Below are 21,983 nucleotides of genomic sequence, written 5' to 3' on the forward strand. Positions count from 1 at the left end.
CTCTCGGCTGCATTCCTCTTCAGTCACGCACAAGGCGGAAAGGCCGATGGGGAAGATTGCTGGAATTCTGGACTGGAGAGCAAATGTCTCCTCTTTGTGTTGTTCAGCAGTTACTGTCTTTGCAGGGACATTTTCTCAGATGTTGTCCCCTCATTGAAGGTAATAACTGGATGCACACGCACATATTCTATTAATCTACAGCTTGTTCAGACTGCGTTTACACCTGAAGTGTAAAAGAAGAAGAAACAAATATCGAATAATTATATCAATGCTGTACAGTACAATATTTACCACATTTATTTATTTTTACAGACACCATGTCACCTACAAATAACTTAATACATAATGAAAAGTATATTTACATTTTTTATAAAAACACAAACTGTAAGATGTGTGCTAGCAATGTGTTCTACAAAGCAGAGTGTAGCTCTTTGTATCAGTCATGCTGATGAAAAGGAGAGTAATTTCAGTATTGAACAGAACTATTTAAATATGCCAGTGACATTCATGAAATGTTGTTATGATGTTTTCTGTATCATCTGAGAACAAAGATTCATTAAATGCACATGCAGTCACTCATTATGCAAAAAAGCTGTAGAACTAATTATTTTATTTCCTAATGTATGTATTATATATTATACATGTATATGAGACGCAAATTGTATTCAGCAAAGAAACACATCGGGGAAGAGGACAGTAAGGTTTCAGATCAATAACTATACAGTAAAGTGTCTCATCTAGTATGACAAGATGGCCTTGGCTTGTTGTCTTTAAAAAGGCAGAGATTCCCAGTTTAGAACGTGGATTCTAGTTTAGAAGAGGAAGCTCTTCAGGCGTTTATTGTCCATTTGTCAGGTGGCTGGCAGCTATTAACTTTTTATGATGAAAATAAATGCTAAACGTTTTAAATCACAGCAATGGAGAAGGTCGAGATTCTGACCTCTTCTGATATGAGGTCCAGAATTATGTATAAAAGGAAAATACATGCAAGCTATATTAGTGTGTTCCTCCACATGGCTATAGAAAAGATGAATTGTTATAAAAACTTTTAAAGGATGGCATGCTTCAGCAAAGACCATTTAATTACAATCAATAGACTGGTACCCAAAACAAGGTCCAATTGTTCTTCCATTTTTGCTTAATGTAGTAAAGCTTTATAACAGAAAATTCAAATTAATCATATTTCCATGGAAAATTATGTATATTATACACTGTGCTTATTTCTGAAATGAGTACTGTGTATAATCTATATAGAAAATGTCTAGAAACTAGTAGCGAGCCTGTAGACTTACAAAAACTACACAGGAATGTCTGTAAAAAAGCAACTCATTTAAGTTTTCATCAAGTCCATCTGATCCTTAGAAGTCAAATATTATTCACATTTATTGTGTAAAGCAGTTTTTGCAAAACTCGTCTTGAGCAAGCAGTCACTGGCAGGATTCAGGAAAAATCAGGTCATTAATTCTCAATGTCCATTAGGTGAACACAGTCCCTGCTGTGATAGGACTGTGGAAGGGGTTTAAATGCCCTGTTTTCTTCACAGGACTGCTGTGTCCATTTTCTCAGACAGATTTTCACATCTACATATTTACTCATTAGTATAGTACAAATAAATCATTGTTGTGCTTGATCAATTCATAAATGTATTTCCCCTTTGTTACATTCAACTACCAGAAAGGAGTCACTGGAACTGAAGAAATTCATGGTTTCTGCAGCCCATTCATGTGCAAGATCGTGTTCTTTCATGGAATGCAAGTTTTCCGGGGTTTAGTTTGACGTGGATCAAAACAGAAATTTCAAATCCGGAACCAAATGGCATGGCATGAGTCTCTGATAAACAACTTGAGAAAACAGATGTTCTTAATTTCTTCCCAGTTTCTCTGAGTATACTGCAACGCCCACAAAGAGTGTGTCACATTTACTGTCATTTGTCTGCATACCGACCTGTGAAACAAGACCTTCACAAAACCAGAAATCTAATTTTGAGCAAGTCGTCCTAGAATGACCGAGCAAGGGCTGGTAAGAGTACACAGCTACCGGCCGTGTCGCTGAAGCCGACACCTCCGGGACACAGCTGGATGAGATTCTCGGATCCGTGTTCTTTACTAACTGCCAAATGGGCTAGGTGGGCCTTCTGTTCTCAAAATTAAAAAAAACTTTCAAGCAAACTGCAGACCATCTCCTCTTCACACAGGAACAACTGACTTCTCTTTCCCAGTCAGCTGGTCTTTTCCCTTTTTTAACTCGGGAAGTTAAAGGACTTGAGGAAACAGACATTCTGTTAGAGTCAATGGCACCTGATTTGCAGCTTATCGCAGGCCGTCCCTTTGACCTCCTCGCCCGGGGGCAAGGAACCCCCCCCGGTGTGGCCCTGAGAGTCCCTTCGCGTGTCCAGGCGGTCTCTGTGGGCACGGCCCAGGTATCCCATCAGCACCCGGGGCGGCCGCCTAGCTGGAGGTGCCTGTGGCGGTGGAGACCAAGGCAGCGTAGCTCTTCTTCTGGGCTCTCAGCAGGGGCGTCTGCGTGTCCGCGTCGCGAGTGGCCCTCTTCTTCATGAACCGGAACAGCCGCTGCGTCCAGCCGTACACAAAGCAGTTGAGCAGCCCCTGAGAGGCCGAGGTGAGCGCCTGCGCAGGTGAGAGGGCCGAGGAGCTGCTAAACATCCGGGAAATACAAGCTCCGCCTGTCTTGCTGAGCTGCTCGTACCTTATCTGCTTGTCAGTTCTCCTTCATACTCCCTCACGCTACGTTAGCTGTTTCTGCACATCTTCCCTAGCTACTGTACATCTTCCCTAGTGAGCCCCAGTTCTTCACGCTTACAGCTGTGTCTTCAGGCAGAGGGTGAAGTTTAAAATATGTTTTACTATCCCAACCAATTATTGCTCAATTAAGCCAATGAGAAGCTGGTGGGAAAGGAAACCAGAAAAAAAGCCGTAGCCCGTTAAGACCAGGGATGGAGCCCCTCGACTGGATACTGCAGCTCTTGACTTTAGGGGCTGCCAGCAGCCTCAAGAAATCCTTAAACTGCACATACTGACTTCCCTGTCTGCTGTCTGCTCCTGCTGCCAGCGGGGGAACTCCAGCCTGCAGCGCTGGGAACAGGACCCGGGTCGAGCGGCTCGGCCCGCACTCCGGGGCCTTCCTGATCCAGCTCTGCCTGCGCCCCCGACGGCCCCTAGTGACCCCCTGATGTTTGCCAGTCTCCCAGGTAGTGCGGAGTTTGAAATGCACGGGGTGAATATTTCCTCTTTTAGCTTAAAAATCTAGAAATTTGGATAAAAAAGTCCCCCTTGACAGTCTCGCAGCTGGAAATAATTTGCAAACACACCAAAAAAAAAAACAATAGATTTGGTTGTGAGGTGAAGTAATTTCTGCAATGCTCCTCTAACATGTCAGATCATGAGATTTCTTTTTTATTCCAAGAAGCTACAACCCTGTGGTTTTGTTGACCTAGATTCCCTGCCAATATATTGTTCTATCCCTTTAATGAGAAACAGATTGAAATTGATGAAGTTGTACGAGTCAAGTCTGTGCTCTGTGCCACTGCTCCGGGGGAATAGGTACGTTACCTGTAAGATGTAGAGTGTAACGAAAAGCTCCGGCTGTCCACTGGGGTTAAACAGCTTCAGTATGGCAAGGAGAACAGCTGAGGGCAGAAAACAGCAGGAAGGATGAGGCAAACAGTAACACAAAGCTGCTTAGTTAGAGGAAACCCCCTGCAATCCCTTATTATTTCATCATGAGAGCTGATTCATCTTGCACCTACCGTTTATGAGTCACAACACATCACAATTTGTCAATCAAATTACCTCCAGTGTCCCACCTCAAAACCTATTAAGATTAAATTGCAGCAAATCTTCCTTCAAGCAGTTCCTACGTTGAGAGTAAACATGTTATCAGCCATAATTCCCCATTATTTAGCTCTGCTTTCTTAAACAAAGGAAGAAAATGAATTTAATTTCTTGAGTATTTCTATCCTTTAGCAATGACTTAAAATATACATGCTCAACACATCATAAAATTCTGGGTGAATCCTAATTAAATACGCAAACACCTGACTAGCTGTAGCCCACAAATTAATATTAACAGAAACAGGTCCAACTGTACGTCTGTGATGTATAGTTCATGACATGGTCTCTGTAAAGTTTGGATAAAACTAATTGCTAAATGACTAATCATTGTTATCAAGCAATAACCCAAAGGCAGATGTCTGCATCACTGCAGCAAGACATGACACCAGTAGGGATCTGCTTCTTTCACTGCTATGGCAGGATCTCTGTAGACACCACGGCTTTGGTATCTCAAGCCACATGTCCCTTGGCTGGCACTGGGACAGTGACAGGGGGTCTGTGGTGGAGCTCATTATGTGTTGCGGTTTAGGAATGAAGAAGTCTGTAAATTGACAAAGACGGCCTTAATTAAAGCTGCGATACGTTCATCAGAGTGTTGTTTCCCACTAAGGCTCTCACACTTGGGTGAAAAGCAGCATCGCTGTCGCCACCCTCTGGCGGCTAACAAAAAAACCGCAGTTGCTTAATGAAAAAAACATGAGTTCGTGTGTGCCACACGTGCGGCGAAGGTGGTCTCTCGGAGGGAGGGTGCACCACTCTGCACTGACCTGGCCCCCAGCACAGGAAAAAGGCCGCTGGGTACAGCACCACCCGGCGCTCCAGGACGCTGATATTGGCCCACTGCTGGTCCCCTAGGAAGCCGCTGGAGTTCACGAAGCGCTTGTAGAGCGACCGGGCCTTCACCATCAGGACCTGAGAGAGGACACCCCCAGTGAGATGGGGCCGACTCCACACCGAATTGAAATCGACAGCATTTGGATTTTGGGGATCTTGGATAGGAAAACCGTGATTTAGATAACTGTAGGCAGTGTGGCTGTATTTTCACTCTGACTTGAGAAACTGATGATGTTGGCAAGACAGTGCCGAAAATGGAGAGTATGAGAAAGGAGTCCCTTCAGGCCACCTTACCAGTCTGATGGCAGCTACGTGACCTCGATATCTCATCCAGCCCTTTCCTGAAAGAAGCCAGGTTATTGACCTCTATAACATATTTCTGGACATCTTGTGTTCAATCCTTTTTAATTCAAAGCACGTCAGTCTTTTAAACTGGAAATGTTGATGCTGGTGTATCTTTCATCTCCCAGCTGCTTTGAATTCAGAGCAAGCTGAATTCTTACAGGCTGTACCACAGATGTTTCCGACTTTGATCCAGTTTCATGCAAAGCTTTGCAATCCTGGCATAAAGAGATACATTATAACAGGTGTCCACAGTAACTTGGGAAGATAATTGCTTCAGTAATTAAACATCTGAGTAATGCACAACCCAATAAAAAAACACTCAAAAACTAATTAATACAGTCAATGTCAGAATACATCTAGAATTTAGTCATGAACATGTTATAAATTCTTATTGTGACAAAACTGCATCACCAAATATTGCAGTAAAATGTCAGGAACATAAAAATTTAATTAATAAAGCGAAACATAACAAAATAACTATCTTTACTGCTGTAGTTGAGTGAAGAATTTCTGCCTTGAAGAGGTTGCAAAGACAATTTTAGCTTTGGAAGACTGCAGGGCTAAAAAATCTCCTGTCAGTCCTTATCAAATTTTCAATTAGTTTCAATATTCAAACAACACAATTTTTTCCTTTGGTGGCAGAAAAAAGCAGACAGGTCCTGGAGTGATCAGACAAAGCAAAAACATTAATTGTGTCGCTACAGCTTCAGCGCAGACAATCTCGTGACAGCTGGAGCCCGAGTAGTTGTGGACGCACATTTCATGGATCAGTTTCCTTGGCAACTGCCGGGGCTGACCTATGACCCCGCCCAACTCTTGCGATTGGCTAATTGATGGACTTCACCACCTATGCATGCTGATGCAGCTACCTACTTGAACTGATTGATGGACAGCTGCCTTTGTTTCTTCACTCTGTCTGTCACGAAAATCCCGCAGGTAGCAAAACAATATGACTTATTTTGCTGCTTAAGCAGAAGAACGTAAGCTAAGTGCTACTGTAGGTCAGACAGAGGGGACTGCTGAGCGACAGGTGGGCTCCACTCCACTGTTTTGTTGTGAGTGGACGGGTTCAAGTGGGGACACTGTCTCGAATGTGGTGAGCTCATCGGCCACAACACAGGATGATGCCAACTGATCTAAAATCGACGTCAAAGGATGTCCTGGACAGAGGGAAGCCGAGGATGGGTGCACAGGAGCCAGGCTGTTTGAATAAATATTTTTCACACGCACCACAAACCTGTGCCCAGTGTGTTCCACTGCCATTAAAACAGCATGCCAGCAGGGGAGCAGTAAGGAAACAGCTTGCTCTCACCCCTCCAAAACAGCACAGCCAGGGCTTGTTATGGTGTGGAGTTCATTAGGACACTCTGTTAGCTTCATTAGATTCATTGTGTGGGCCTGTCAACACAGTCCCCTGGCTCTCCAGTCAACCCGTGACACGAATTCCACATGGAGGAAAAAGCATGAAGCACAGCTCTCTAGTCGGGCCCTAACTGATCTGACCCATCAGAGCTTCCGAGTTCAGAATCGGCAGTTGTCGTACTGCAAACTGAAACTCTTCTGCACCAGCTCATCTGACATTGAAGAGCTAATGGCTAGATTTGTAATGGCACCAACAGTGGCTCTGATATAACAATCCACACAAGCAGCCACGGACTTCTAGAATGCTTGCTTTTTTACAGAAATCCAGTAGACTGCACAGTTTTGCGTAGAACAGTGAAAATCTTTTCTCATTTCAATCCAGACTAAATTGTAAATTATACATTAAATCCTTAGTTAATATGTACTAAATAGAATTTGGGAATCAGAAATCTGTTCACCCAGAACACAGTCTGACTGAAGACACAGGGTATTGTATGAGAGGTCTCCCATCTAGACTGCTTGAATATACAACAATTCAAGCATAACAGTTTAAAAACAAGTCAAAAGATGGGACTAAAGTACGGAATTAATCAGTCATCATCCTGTTTAATTTTAAATCTCTTGAAATCTCTTTTTTTTCCAGTAAACCTTTCTGATTAAAGAAAACATACTAGTTTATACTGTAGTTCAGTGATTTTATTCCCTCAGCGGCATACAATAAAAGCACATGCCTTAAAATTATAAACGAATAAAAAAATAACTTTGCAAACCAAAGGTTATCAGCTGTTACCAGGGTTGGGGCATTCTTTTAGTAATTTTGTTTTGGCCTATGAACCTAATTGTTCAATGATTGAGGCCAAAGCAGATGCTTGCAGCCAAGGAACTATGCTGATGACGTGAAAGAGCTGCAGAACCTGTCGGAGGTATTTCATTTGGGAAAGCAGTCCTTGCAAGTGATTTAACAAAAACACATTCATAAAAGGTGTTTGTAGTTCAAGCACCAGAGATACTGTCTGGGCCAATGAAGCTTTGGTACAATGCAATGTCAGATTTTGTCAAATGCACTTTGTGATCTTGTGTCTGTTTTGCTGTTATCACAGCTGAAGAAAGGCGATAGTGTGTGAAAGAGAAAGTCAGGCGATTGCCAGCATCCTGGAAAGCCCACGAAGCTATTGTGAGAGATGGTGTTGACGTGTCTGGCCGCTGTAGTTATGAAAGAGGAAGAACAACTGCAAGTGTTGTGTGGAAGGACATTCCCCGCTGCTTTGGAAATCAGAGACATTCCTCTGTTGTAAAGTGGGGCATAACGCAGAAAAAACACAGCTATGAATTGTCCCAGTTTAACTTGTAGACCGACAGGGTAAACAGGGAACCCTCTTAATAAATCGATAAGCAAAAGTGACGCAGTCTTGAGGAATAAAAAAACAGACTTCCACCACCTCCCCAGGTCTCCCTCCTGTTAAATACCTGGTCTGGTTCCTTGCATTGTCTAATCTGATTAGTGGGACAACACGCCACAGCTCCTAGCGGCCGCCACTTGAAAATTCAATTTTTTAGCATCCCATTTGAAATAGTGGGATAGGTAACAGGTTAAAAGGCCCAACGTTAGAAACATGCCTTACTTCAGAGGCTCAGGGTCCTCTCTTTCTCCTTTCATTCTGAGCTGCTTGCACGTCCTCAGTCATTGAGGGGTTCAGTGGCCCAGGGGGCCTGGAGGGCTCTGGCTGCCCAGGTCCTGCTTTATACTAGAAGGCCAGTGTTTGAACACGACAAGCGGCAGTGGAGAGTAGTGCTCAGAGCTCTGAGCCCCAAAGGCTGCTGAAGCTTAATCAAGAATCTAGACTCCGGTTTCTGCTGGCGGCACACCAGCTCGGATGGGGATCTGCATTGCCGGGTTTAACCCTGTTTTTTTCCGTGCGGTTCTTCCCGCTGGCTCGGGAGCCTTCCGCCCTTCCATCTCTGTATTCCTTTCTGGGTACGCTGACGGCAGAAAGCAACTCCCCCCAGCCCAGCCCCCGGCGCTGTCTCTCACCACGATGCCCGTGAGGGCGAGCAGGAAGGCGAGCAGGAAGACGCCGATGCTGTAGTAGTGCATGACGCGGCAGAGCGGGGCGCTGGCTTCTCGGGAGCTCGGCGTCGGCTCCAGCTCCCCCGTGTGCATCAGGAGGCACCTGCAGGGGGCGCAGCACAGGCAGTGAGAGGGGATCCCGAAGCCCTGCGCTCTTCCTTCTGAGGACTCTGGATCGTCTCCCCTCACCCAACATCCCCAACGGGCCGCCGTTCACACCCGCCTGCGAAATAACAACTGGCACCGGAAAGACAACAGCGCTGCGTGCAAGTGATAACAATCGGTACTGTATGTTCCAGCTTCCAACCCCATTCCTCATTCCAGATTCCTCCTTTAACCGGTGTGATAACAATGACAATTCGTGTCTTTTTACAAACTGAAACTGAAAGGAAACGATCACCTCTACATGTGGGACCCTGTCTGCTGGGGCTTCACTCTGCCGCCAGGGCCAGTCTTTTGTTCTAGCTGAGTGCGGGAGGACTATACAAGAAGAGTTGTGGGGGTCTGGGACAAGCCGCCCAGCTGTGGTATTGATATCCTGGCTTCCTTCAAATAGGGGCTGGATGAGATCTTAAGGCTAATGAACTACTAACAATACTACCAACTGAACTAGCTAGATGGGCCAAGCGAAACCCCCTCATGTGTCGATTTCCTGTTCTAGTGCCTTAACTGGATATTAATTCTTCTACCTTGTGCAAATGATAATGTTTTCTGGGCTTCTAGCTTGAAGGACCTCATCTCCTCACGCTGCCATGCAGTTGGGCAGAACACGGTGTTTCAGGGAAAAGTTTCAAGCGGAGCAGCAAGGGGACCAAAGCCTCTCACTTGTCACAGACATGAGCGACACAGTGCGGAGAAGAACCTACTTGTACGGCTGGCTGACGTTCCGGTAGCACTCACAGGCATTCCCCACCCCGAACACTGGGGCCATGAGCAGCAGAGGAGCCACACTGCGGGGAGAGGAGGAGACCCCTGTGAGCACAGCAGCTGCCGCCAGCTCGCCTCCTCACAATGACCCCAGCGGGTTGTTTCACTAGAACCCGGGACCTTAACGACGTGGCCCACTAGAACACCCTCGACCGGGGAAACAAGCATCCAGCATCCGGTAAAGAGGTGGGGTACATCTTAAACGACTGTTATGGCCCCACTTAATAAATGAGGTAATAAAAATGTTGCTTTGTGTATGGGGAGTCTCCTTTTGTACAGTAGGTGTAACTTCCTCAAACCAAGAGATATGCTTAAGGGTCTTAGGTTTACACACATTTATTTTTAAGATGAAAATGATAAAATGATCACCAAAATCTTTCCTTTTAAAATCACAGTGGGGATTATATGCCGACTATGTATACTGTGTATAGTTTTGTTTCAGTAAGACTGGCCGCTCTAGTTGAGTGAAGAGCTCGTTCAGAATGGGTCCCATCTAACCTGCATGTGGCAGGACAGAGAGTCCAGAGGACAGCCCAGGGAGCATCACAGCAGGGAAGAAAGACAGGGCGATGAAAAACATAAAAGCTCTGTCCTTTTTCCTTTTGGGGAAGCCGAAAGTCCATGCAGGCACAAGAAGCTGGGTGTAAATTCTTTGTATTTTAGATGTGCCATTTTTCATGTGATTTCCAATTAGGAATCACAGTGTCTTCATGTCTTGGGCCTCAGCGATGCCCTCTGTACTGACTGGGTGACAGAAATGAGGAAGCACAGACAGGCTCCTCTGATCTGTTGCATTCATCCAATGACACTCTACCAGATTGACAGAGGCATACAGGGGGTGTGGCACCCATCTGAGGAGAGAGAGAGCTGATCTGAGGGAGCCTCGATCTCGTGATGTCTCAGCTCTGCACACCGCTCAAGTGTCTGTACCGTTTGAGCCAGTCGGGAACTGTGTTTATAAATCTTTTTACCTTGATAACACCGTGGCTATCCTGCTGACCCTGTAGGCTTTCTCCGAATACTGAAAAACAGCGAGAAATCAAACATCATTAGTTAACAAGGAAATGCCCCCCCAAAACTCTTACTAATCCAGTGCGATACTAGCCGTTCACTAGCTCATTCAGCAATGTTTTGAAAAAGAGAAATGCTTGTATAAGAAAGTCTGTTGGGATAACATCTGATACCACTTCATGTCTTTGCATTGAACTGTAACGTTAACTGAGTCTTTCATTAAGACCTAACTGTGGATGCAGTTAGGTCATATCACAGATATCACTGCTGTTCATTAAATTTTACATTCAATTGGGTACATTATGCAGACCAGGGAATAGGTTAGAGTTTTAAAATGCTGCCAATTTCATTTTGGAGTGGAGTTACTTAGCTGTAGTTAAGAGAAAAGACCAGGCTGTTGGAATAAACTCACCATAGGTGAGAAGGCATTCACATTCCTGTGGTACTTCTCCAGCAGTCCGGTGTACAGAACCCAGGTGTAGTTGACAGTATAGAAAAACGAAGAGACGTAGAATATCTGGAGGAAAAGGGAAAACAACAGGACTTCATTCTGATTCACTGTGGTGCTCGATTCTCTCCAGCAGTAACAGACTCTGTCCACCAGGGGGTGCTCAATGTGGGGGGGGGCAGGAGTGCTGCAGGTCACAGTGTTTGCATTGATCTGCTCATGGCCTGGATGGCTGCATCGCTGTGCTCATCAGCCCCTAGAAAATCATTAGTTTACTGGTGAGATTGTCACATTCCCCCTTAAATTGCTTTATATTTCAGTTAGACAGTGGAATAAAAAAAAAACATAGCTGCCACTGAAGCTCACTGCTTCCACTACTTCTGCTTGAACTTTCACGTCCAAGAGGACATCCATGCTGATCCTCTCTCTGGAGTTAAGACTCCCTCAGCCCCGTGTCCATCTTGCTGCACACTTGCTGCTCAGAGGTTCCCCTGGGGGACAGTGAACTAACGACCCTCAGTGAGGGCAGCAGCAGAATCCCATTCCCCCACCCTCATCCACCCCCAGGAGCAGCTGAGCGCCTGGTACATCAGATAGCAAACGGGGAATTGTTACTGGGATTCCCCCGCTGGTCACAAGTCTCAGGGTTTTCTCAACAAAATACCCGCTTATCTGGAGATCTGTCCCTGAGGATAAATCTGTCACAGGAGCTTCCTCTATGCAGGTACTATCAAGCTAAATCGGCCAATTTCCGCAGTTCACCCCTCAAACATTTCATGACCAATTCTTAGAAGATCTTTCTCTGGCTTTTTTTCTTAAACCACTGCAAACTCATGGGCACAAGCTGGCCTTTTCTCTCCAATATACAACACAAATAAAATGAGAAGCCCGGGCCGCTGCACAACAGGCATCTTAACACTGGGAGCTGGTCCACAGCCTGGAGACGTTAATGAGTGTGACGGGAGGGTCTATGAGCTTCATGCATGTGCTATGGCACACACTGAGCTGGCAGATGACATGAGGAGACGGGCTCCCAGTGAATCGCCTCATTGTGACTCTCAGAGAACTGAGGGCGGCCAGGCCGAGATCATTCAGCACAGATCTTCCGCTCGTTAGCGGTGAGAGACAAAAAGAGGTTTGGGACTAGTGCAGGGATCAGAGAACTCTTGATTTATCCGACCGTCTCCTGTATGGACTGGGTCTGATTGCGGTTCTTAAGGGTCTGTCACTAGAGAGACTGGAAAATTTGGAGATTCCATTCCCAGGGTGGGACGTTAACCGATTTGATTTTGTAACACGTGACGTCGGCAAGACGAACCTCACAATGGACACATCCCAGTCACCTGCTCTCCGAATTGGTCAGAACACACTGTGAAAATTCACATTCATCATTCTCACTTTGCCACCACTGTTAGTACTCTACCTCAATTCAAACAAGTCTTACGAAAACTATTCCCAGGTGCCTCTTTCCTGATAAGGAAAGATTGCACTCAACAAGGTGGCCTAGCCTTTGTTGACTCTGGCTAATTTTAGCTACTGGTGGCACCTCTGAGCTCAGACAGTAAAAATGGCTGCCCTGCCTGAGTAATTGCTTCATATACATGCTGGATAAACAGCACTGGTACCATGTCCTTAGATAATCATTACTTTGTCACATGCTGTTCCTACCTCGTCCTCACCAAAATGTAACAAGAACCTTCATGAGTACACTATGACTTCCTTAGTATAACAACTGCAAACAATTACAATAAACATGCAATACTACTGAACACTTTCAAGGACTGTACAATACGTCTGTACTGAGGTATTGAGAGGCTGCTACTTCCCAGTCTCTGAGGCCTGCTGCTTTAATATTCACAGTGCTTCAGATCTCAGAATCAATCAGCCGGCAGTCTACAGACCAAAGGCTTTCAAAATCTGAAATGCACAAGCACTTTACTGAGAGAGAAACAAGCAGCTGTTACAGTAGGTAGGCCCAGTTTCTACTACAAAAAAATGAAGCTAACATGACCACCTCGTGATACAGATGAGTCAAGGTGGGAAGGCTGGGAAGGTGAGTCAAGTTTAAACTCTTCACATCTGTTCAGTGCAGGCTGAAAGAAGAACAAGAGCTCTTTGAGAAGGAAAATTTATTCACAATACAGTCAAAACAGCACCTCATGAGGTCCTGTGAGAAACCAGAAAGACCCACAATTCTCATCGTATTTAATACACACAATACCCTCAAATAATAACTTGAAGATCTCTAGACTGGGGCTTCTTCATTGTAAGTGGTAGAAGTACTGAATGAAGACAGCACACACTTTGGAAGATGGCTCTACAGCTGATACCCGTTGCTTTGCAGCCGACGCTGCTGATGCGGCTCCCGATTCGAGCTTCCACAGCGCAGACGGTGGAGCGACAGAAAGAGCATTTCCTGAGAAAGTAGCTCTGATCGCAGACAGGAATTAGAGTGGCAGGCAGAAGCCTTCTCCTGCCAGTAGACGAGTTAGTTCAACTGAGCTTCACCTATTGTGTTACATTCAACATGAAAATGAAAGTACCATCTAATAATGCCTGACCTGATTTACACAAAGCAGAGACAGAGAAAAAAAGACTCCTTTGACGCCGCAGATTGAACCCTACCAGGTTTTGATATACAATACATACAAGTAATAGGTTTATTCCCTGCTGAAAAAAGGAAGAAAGAAAACACATTTCGTCCGTGGAGCCTTCTTCAGGTGTGAAGAAGGTTCCACAGCCAAAACTTTGTGTTTTCTTTCTTCTTTTTTCAGCAGGGAATAAACCTATTACTTGTTCCTTTGCAGCCTACACGTGCTGATGCAGCTACCCACCTGAACTACAATACATACAGTATATCAAATGTATATTATTAAAAGCAAAATGTTTTCTCTGGATTATTTCTTCCAAGAAATTATTTTTTCAACCAGGTAAATTGAAATTAAGTAAGAAATAAGAAATATTGCAAGGGACAACAATTCTGTTTTGTTGTCACCAAGTGAAGGCTTTTATTTATGAAACAAAAACCTGCAGTTCTGAAAGTAAACGTCAGATCTGATTGTCATCAAATAGCAAAACAGCAAACATTCTGGTTCAGCCACATTCCAATATTAAAGAAAATTCCCGGCAGAAGGCATGTGGTGTTGTAATGGACAAGCACACGAGACTCCGTCTTCACACTTCTAAAACGAAACCCGTAGCTAAACAACATTTTTTACCTTTGGACTTTTTGCTTATTCATTATCATACATAATATACTTTTATTATACTTAATAAAGAAAATTATGATAAAAAATGTTGCTCTGGTGGCAGAAGCAGGTATTGGTAAAGCAGGATTTACCAGAAAATAAGATATAAGACTGCCTGCACCAACACCAACACAGCAACACGTCAGGGAAATGTGGGTACACATCTGCTTCCATGCTGTGTGTGTTCTTAATACAGGATTATGTAACTCGAGGCCGTTCCCAAATTCTTGACTGTGAATCAAATATTTATCCTTCCATCATGATTGTTTCTGACACATTTTAAACCGGACTCATATTGACCCATCAAAAGGGTGAAGAATAACTATACCTGCTGTATGTTTAGAGAAAGCGTGATCCTGACTCTGATTGTTTTTTGTTAACGAACAAAGATACTATTGAATTGTGTTTTCGATGCCGGGGGCAGAAAAAAGGATGGAGAGATTTAGGAGGGGGAGCCCTGGGGTGTTCTTGCCTCCCTCGCTGGCAACTATCTGAGTGCCACACCTTCTCCAGTCTGCTTCACCGCCAGCAGTGGGGCTGTGTGTCGGCAGGCTCTCTCCTGCGCTGCTAATGGGCAGGCTCCCATACAGTCTGGTTCTGATCCTTCAGAAGTACCCCTTTGCCGGATTAATCATAACTTTTCACACTGAGATCCTTATTTCGGCAGAAAGCAAAGCCTTCAGGTACAATGCAATGAGCCCAAAAGCAAAGCTGAGGGAGGCTTTTCTGACCCTGAGCAGAGCACTGGTTGGATCACATCAGGAAGAGAGCAAAACAATTTCCCTCAAAAAAATGTTATTCCTTACTGAAATTCCAGAGAAATTAAAAACAGACATAAATCCATAACCCAGGGCATTAGAAATGAGACCATTCTGATGGAACTGTTACCTTGGAGAACAATAACATACTTTCTTAGTCAAATGTGAACAGATGGAATAAGCTACCAAAATATACAGTCAGGGCCAATATTATGGGATCTTTCAATATGACCACTGTGCAAGACAATACCAAGCTCTGATGGGTTGAGCAGCCCTTTCTCTTTATAAACATTTTACTAACTGCATTATACTGCAGCTTCATCTGAAATTCTAGAAGTAAAACACCCACCCACCCACAGAATCTGGCTGTGCTTTTGGAGAAATTAGATACAGATGTCTGCTAACGCAAATGCATTCAACATTCTATAAAATGCAACGTTCACTGTGGGACGTGTTTAAAAGCCATCTCATGACTCTGGCACGCTTCACGAGTCTCATGGTAACAAAGGCCTCTGCGGGTATTTGTTTTTTTTTTAATTACGGTGTACAATATCAGGCGCCCTCAGAGACAAAACCACCAGAGTGTTTATAAGTAAGAACTGGTAAACAACGCAGAGATCATTCAGATTGCGGATGTTGTTGTTTGTTTCCATGAAATCCACAACTGTGCAGGAAAGATGGGAGTATACATGTTTATCTTCGCGTTTACAAGAAATGCTTGGTTTAGCTGTAGCACGTGAACACTGAAGTCCAATCACCCTAAACTCCACTGAAAATTCATTTAGAAATGCTAACAGTGTGAAATGTGTTGTGCTATTTGTGCACATATACTGTGTTTTTACCTCACAGTTCCCCAACAGTTTACCGTGGTTTTTACATGCCTTCAGTGTGCAGAATCACAGGAATGCCAGGACACATTTTTTTACAAAATGTGTGCTACAGTACATATGGTTTATGTGTGGTCTAGTGTAGCAAAGCACACTGCAGGAAACAATAGAAAAACTACAGTAAAACTGCAAAAGTCCTGTAGTAAATTCTCATCATAGAACTACTTGCTATTCAGTACTCACATAAGCACCCAAACATCCTCCAATGCATCTCATTCTCCGTTATTCCTCAGAAAATCATTTTTAAGGCAGCTGATAACTGATTTTTACAGAGGGAGAGAAACCTCTGAGGCTGACGTTAGTGGCATGAGTGTGCAGCCCCATAACTGGCTCGGGTCAGCAGGGAGAAAGGCACAAGATCCACTCTTCACATGGGCACTCAACAGGGGCTCCCAGCTCTCTTCCCCACTGGGGAAAGCCAGTGACTCAGCTCTGGGCCCTGCTGGTTCTAGGGCCTTCAAAGCCTTTAACTCATTTGAGCCACCCAGCGTTACCGAGGAAACCATCCAAAAGCCTTAATCGGCAACTAAAAAAGCTCAGGTCACTGTTCAGGTCACTGTTCTGTAACGTGGAGCAGCTTTATCAATATAACAACCCTTAATAATGTTGAACTTAAACTCTTTTATTGTTTTCAGTTCTAAAACGTGTCAGAGGTTGCTTTTACCTACTACGCTTCTTAAGCAATTTCAATCGCCAACCTTAGAAGAGGCAAAAGTCTTGCAAAGATTCCAAAGTTGGCATAATTAAGGGCGGCTGAGCTGCAAAGGCAGCCTGCAGGGGTGCGGGTCCCCAGGACCAGGACTGGGAGCCCAGGGCGCCGGAGAGCGACGGGCGACTCACCTGGCCGACAGACTGCAGGTTGTAGCAGACGGCGCTCTGGCTGCTGACCGGCTCCCTGTACAGCACGGCCCCGACGAGCCAGCTCACACCCAGCAGCAGGTCCGTCACACTCAGGTAGAACAAGGGCCGCACCTGCAGGAGGCCATGAGACTGTTACTGCTATTTCATCAAGAGTAACCGTGCAGCAGCGCTCAGAGGCCAAAGCTGTTGTAACCCTGTCTTGGGCATTTTTCTCCAATTTCTCCCTTCCCGCCCAGCTGTATAAATGAGCTCCAGCACTGGGAATTAATCAGCATCCCCTTTCCAGCTCAAACGATACTGAACATCTGATTGCAAACAAGCGAAGGCCATTGAGCCCAAACTGGCCCCAGCCTCTCATCCGGCCGGTCCTTGAAAGAAGCGACTGTGATCTCGGGGCCCAAGACGTAATGTAATGTTACTTATCTCAGCATGGGGGGAATTGATAGCTTCATCTCTACGCAGACAAATTCTATCTTATAATGAATGACACTCAATGTGACAAATGAATGGCAACCTGCTAATATGTAAAGTCATGTCTAAAAGGGGTTCTGAACCATTTCCAGCTGTTAAAACATGTGCAGTTTTAAAGAGAGCGTGACAAACAGCAAGTCTTTAACAAGCGGTTAGCTCCTAAGGAATGTTTGCCGAGTGTGAATTCCTGAGTGTCGAACTAACTACTACCTGTGCCGAATCACGCCAGGCCTGCAGAAAAACTCGGTCACGGCCTTTACCTCTGCAGCATTTTCCACAGCTTGCTCCATTCTTTACTCATGCTTCAGCTGAACAGAAGCGTGCTAGAGAATCTGCTGTGAAGGAAGACGGGGGATGAGACTTGGACACGTACTGTAAGAATATAAAGAATGCCTTTCGCATACCTCGGGTGTCCGGATTAAATTCTGCAGTGCAGCATAAGCTATGATAGAGCCCGAACCCACAATGCTGCAAAACAACAAAACAGAAAGGGTAACTTGCTTACCATGTTCAAGAATAAAAAACACCCACACTAACAGTAACAGAAATCCTAACCATATAGAACTTGTTAACAACTAAAAATTGCAGAAGGTCTGAAGTCTTGGGCAAGAAAGTCTATGATTCTTTATAGCTGAGAGCTGCTACACAAAAGCTTTCATCTAAACAGGATGATGGGGCCACAGATAAAATAATGGATATATGAAATAAAAATGGCAAATTTACTTTTAAATTTCATTTTTAATTTACCTCAGAATGGCCATGACCAGTTGGATCCATCGTACAGCATCGTACACCTTAAAAATGAAAAGAAAAGACTGCTTTAAAGAGAAAACAGATGTGTACAAGTTCTTGGTTCAGATCTAAGACGGTAAAATTAATTACACTTGCTAGAGTCTGCTATGATAATGCAGACTAAATAATTTAGATTAGAATAAACAAGGCCGATGGGTTCTTCAGATGACTGTCTATTATTACTCAGCTCTTCCTATCCCACTGGTGTAATTCAAGGAGAATATTCAATTAACACATTACTTTCCACATCCATTGATTAGGAGAAGTGAGAAGTAAAATTTACTGAAATATCAAAGTATTTTTTTATCTTTGAATAGCAGGTAAGAATTTCCCTATGTGCAGAAATAAATCATGATACAATCTTAGGTTAAGAATAGGCCTTCGCTAAGCCCTAGCCTATAACATGACACACAATGGTTTATATACAGTAGATCAGAGGTCCTGGAGAGTCCCAATCCAGTTATTCTCATAGGCAGTTATTCTGAAATCCCAAACCCTGGGTAGAGTATTGTGTCTTCGACTCGTTAATTTGCATGAATTAACGGAAAATAATCTTGAACTAATGGCTTAAGCTTTTAGAGCACCTGACGGGTACTCAGGAATGAAGGAAATAACAAATGAAAGTACCAGATCGAAAAAAACAAACAGGTTTTACGTCAGGGGTACCTTACAAATTTATGAAGCAACGTGCATGTAGCATTTATGAATTATAAAGCCAGCTCTGCATGTCAAACTAGCAACTAAATTGCGGTTATTTCTGAATTTTGGCTACTCCAAAACCGTATCGTAAAAGTGAAGTATCGAAGGTTAAAGGCTTGTTCCCAGGTGCTGCTACGGTTGGAACCTGCTTTCGAGTTAACTTGCGTGCGAAAGAGAAGCGCAAATTCAATCTGCAGCAGTTTCCCGAGTTATATCCTGAGGGATTTCTTGAACGTCCAGCGTATATTGAAAGTCAGCTCCTCACTGTCGCTCCACCATCGAGAGCTGACTTGTTGTATCCATTTTTTTGTTGACTTGAGGTCTCCCTCAAGGCGTAATCCATGATAACCGAATGAATTGTAGTAATATCGCACACTACTGCAGAGCGTCAGAAAACGTATCACCTAAATCTAGTCGGCAGCATTAAAATAAATATTAAGGGCATATTGTGCTTTTCAATACTTCAATTTCTAGTCTCCGTCAATATTTAAAATATATCATTGTGTTTTCTAGCATAACAACAAGGAGTTGAATAAATATTATTGACTTCGAACTGAAATTCATGTTTCATACCCACTCGTATGTTTTTTTTTTCTCAGAAAATAGATCACTCACCCCAGTCCAGTCGTGACTCAGTGCTGTCAAATTGACAATATCGATGTGCTGCCCCTCGTTCGGGAAGATGTGTTTTTGCATCGTTTCACGTTGCGTTTGCCTGGCGCTCCTAAGCGGACGGGAACAGAGGAACGAGGAAAGTAAGTCTCCTATAATAAAAAGTATCCTATTGCTCCCGATGAGTCTTCTTTCCTGGCTGATGTTCCTCCTGTAAATATTGACTTCTCCCTGGATCCGAACACTCCCCGAGGGCGTCTTCGCGTTTGCTGCCCGGCTGGTCACTCCTGAGCTTTTGAAACACGAAGCGCTGGAGTTTCCACTTTTACCCACTCTCGCGTCTCACAATATTTCCACAGTGCCCCGCAACACAATCAGTGCGCATCAAGAGTAAATAAACTTGTGAGGCTTTCTCCGCCCACACGCTACATCAAGATTCATCCCCTTTTGGCAGCTCTACCTTAGAGGAGACATTGGGTGTGGGCTGGTGTTTTACTTTATTTTAAGACACGTTGGGGAGAAAAAACCGCCAGAACCTTCTCGCCAAGACGTTTTTTCGCCTTCTTTTTTAGGAGGTGAAAAAAACAACAACAAATATATACGTTTGCAATTCCCTAGCAGACTTAAAAAAACAGACTGTGCATGTCTGAGTAACTCATACAATACCCATCCATTTTCTAACCCCCGTTTCCAATTAAGGGGTCGCGGGGGAATCGGAGTTTATCTCGCAGCAGTGAGGGCGCAAGGCAGGGACTAATAATCTGTTCGTCTAGTTTACAAGATACAAGTAAAAGGTTTATTCCCTGCTGAAAAAAAGAAGAAAGAAAACACACAACGTTTCGGCCGCGGAACCTTCTTCAGGTGTGTGACACCTTCTTCGGGTGGTTGACACACCTGAAGAAGGCTCCACGGCCGAAACGTGTTTTATTTCTTCTTTTTTCAGCAGGGAATAAACCTCTTACCTGTTCCTTTGCAGCCTACGCATGCTGACGCAGCTCCCCACCTGAACAACTACAGATTACAAGATGGGCTTTAACAGTAGAATCATGAAAATTAAGTTGGCAAACAGCTTTGCTATATTACATTTTCTGCTGTCTTAAGATGTTCTTTGCATTTCCACTTCCCAGCGTGGAATTAACCTCTGCAGCCCCGCATGCTGGCGCTGCACCCAGATCAGGCTTGTAACGAGCGGGCATCTCGCAAACGTTTTTCTTTAACTTTATATAAAGCTACAGAGATATATAGAAAAGCAATAAAATGGTCTTTCTCGCCCTCACCTCTTCTGCTGAAATATTCCAAATATATATATATTTTTAATCGAGGCAAAATATTCACCACCCTGAAGCTTTAATGGATTTTCGAACACTAGCGCGTTAATGATTTTAAAACGACTTCTTCCGCTCAAGACCCGACCGCATTTGTCGCGCTTCTGAGTAACCACAGGCACAGAGGAGCGTTTAATATCCATACCGTCTGACTTTTCATGTGATACTGTAGTACTTAACCTGAATTTTCAGGAGAGCACCAAATGTCTGTTCTCAGGATCTTTAGGATACTTTGAATTGAAAGTCCCACACTGAACTGGAAGAAACGAATGCTTACACGTTGTGATAACTGATGTAATGAATACTAAGTAGAGCGGTATTTTGTTAATATGCATTTTGAACATTTAGGAATTCACTAGTCCAGTTATCTGTTCACCATAACAGAAGCTGAACTGTGGGTCAAAAGTTCTTGACAAGCGACAGGAAAGGGAATATACAGTATCAACAGCAGAAAGTTTACATATCGGGAATCAGTGCAAAATGATCTGGAAAACAGGAATGAGTACCAGCACTTCACACGTTTCGTTTCTTCATTACAATACTACAGTGTTTCCAAACTTCCTCACACAGCAGAAGCAGTTAAACCCGTTGTAATGCCCATTAACAGAAAAATCTTCGACTCAGCTTCAATGCCGATTGAGGGTTATAAATACGCGTTCTCATATTTACCTCTACTTGTAATCTCCGGGAGAGTTCCAGTTTATGTCGTGGGTAGACTGTGGAGTTAACACGGAATCTCCACCAAGCATCCGCCTTTGTTTTTTGCTCTGATCTCCCTATGCAGTTGCTAAAATATATTTCCTAAAAAACAGAAGTGGAGTGGACACTGAGATTCCCGAAGAGAGGTCATTGTGAGCATCACTCATTTTCAATTATCCAGAAGGTTAAAACTCAGGGCAGCTTTATGACAAAACGGGAATGGCCCTCCGCAGGCTGCGTGCTCCGATGAGCCTAAATTAACAGTTTAAATCCAGTCTCCATCAGCCAATGCTTATCTGCCTGCAGTGTTGCACCAAAAAATAATACTTCTAATTGTTTGGCTTAAAGCAGTTAAACCTTTCTGGAAAGAGAGGAATGACTGGCCTGTAAAGACTGGTACATGCCACAGGATAGCAGTTTAGTTCCCTCCCCTGCAGGGGGCAGTTTGCAAAACAGTCCTGCTTCAGAAAGGCTGACCATCAGTATGATGGCGGATCAAACTATGCAGGGCGGAGTTCTGTACTGGGGTGTGTAATCCTGTGGAACACCGGTGTGTTGTGCTGAACTAACTCCTTACATCTGCCCTGGAGGAATCCTTTTATAACATCTTCCAGACATCGAAACGCACCTAAGGACAAGAGGACAGAGAGGTTTGTTGCTCCCAGCTCTTACTGTATTTTTTAAACAGCAAACATAACATATACTGTAGCATCTCTGTTTTAAGGACAGAGATTTCAGTCAAAGGAAATAATTTAAATTTGGTAACATTTCAAACAAGTAAGCAT

The 21,983-nt window shown here is 44.0% G+C and overlaps 1 protein-coding gene across 2 annotated transcripts; it reads right to left on the bottom strand.

Moving 5' to 3' along the window:
* Positions 1–274: 274 nt before the first annotated feature.
* tmem116 (transmembrane protein 116) lies at positions 275–21,875 on the bottom strand. 2 transcript variants are annotated; one of them, XM_015366160.2, is made up of 13 exons: positions 21,776–21,875; positions 21,169–21,300; positions 19,178–19,286; positions 17,819–17,865; positions 17,476–17,539; positions 16,580–16,711; positions 10,811–10,915; positions 10,359–10,408; positions 9,327–9,410; positions 8,425–8,563; positions 4,619–4,763; positions 3,570–3,646; positions 275–2,627 (listed from the first exon to the last, which is right to left on the bottom strand). In XM_015366160.2, exons 3-13 carry the CDS (start codon positions 19,256–19,258, stop codon positions 2,448–2,450), a joined length of 1,104 nt encoding a protein of 367 aa, XP_015221646.2. In that variant the 5' UTR covers positions 19,259–19,286; positions 21,169–21,300; positions 21,776–21,875; the 3' UTR covers positions 275–2,447. The 2 variants fall into 2 exon arrangements, with proteins under 2 accessions (XP_015221646.2, XP_069038054.1); XM_069181953.1 differs by lacking the exons at positions 17,476–17,539; positions 21,169–21,300; positions 21,776–21,875 and having other exon boundaries at positions 19,178–19,261.
* Positions 21,876–21,983: the final 108 nt, after the last annotated feature.

The sequence above is a fragment of the Lepisosteus oculatus genome, chromosome 22, assembly GCF_040954835.1.
Source record: "Lepisosteus oculatus isolate fLepOcu1 chromosome 22, fLepOcu1.hap2, whole genome shotgun sequence".
NCBI classification, from domain to species: domain Eukaryota; kingdom Metazoa; phylum Chordata; class Actinopteri; order Semionotiformes; family Lepisosteidae; genus Lepisosteus; species Lepisosteus oculatus.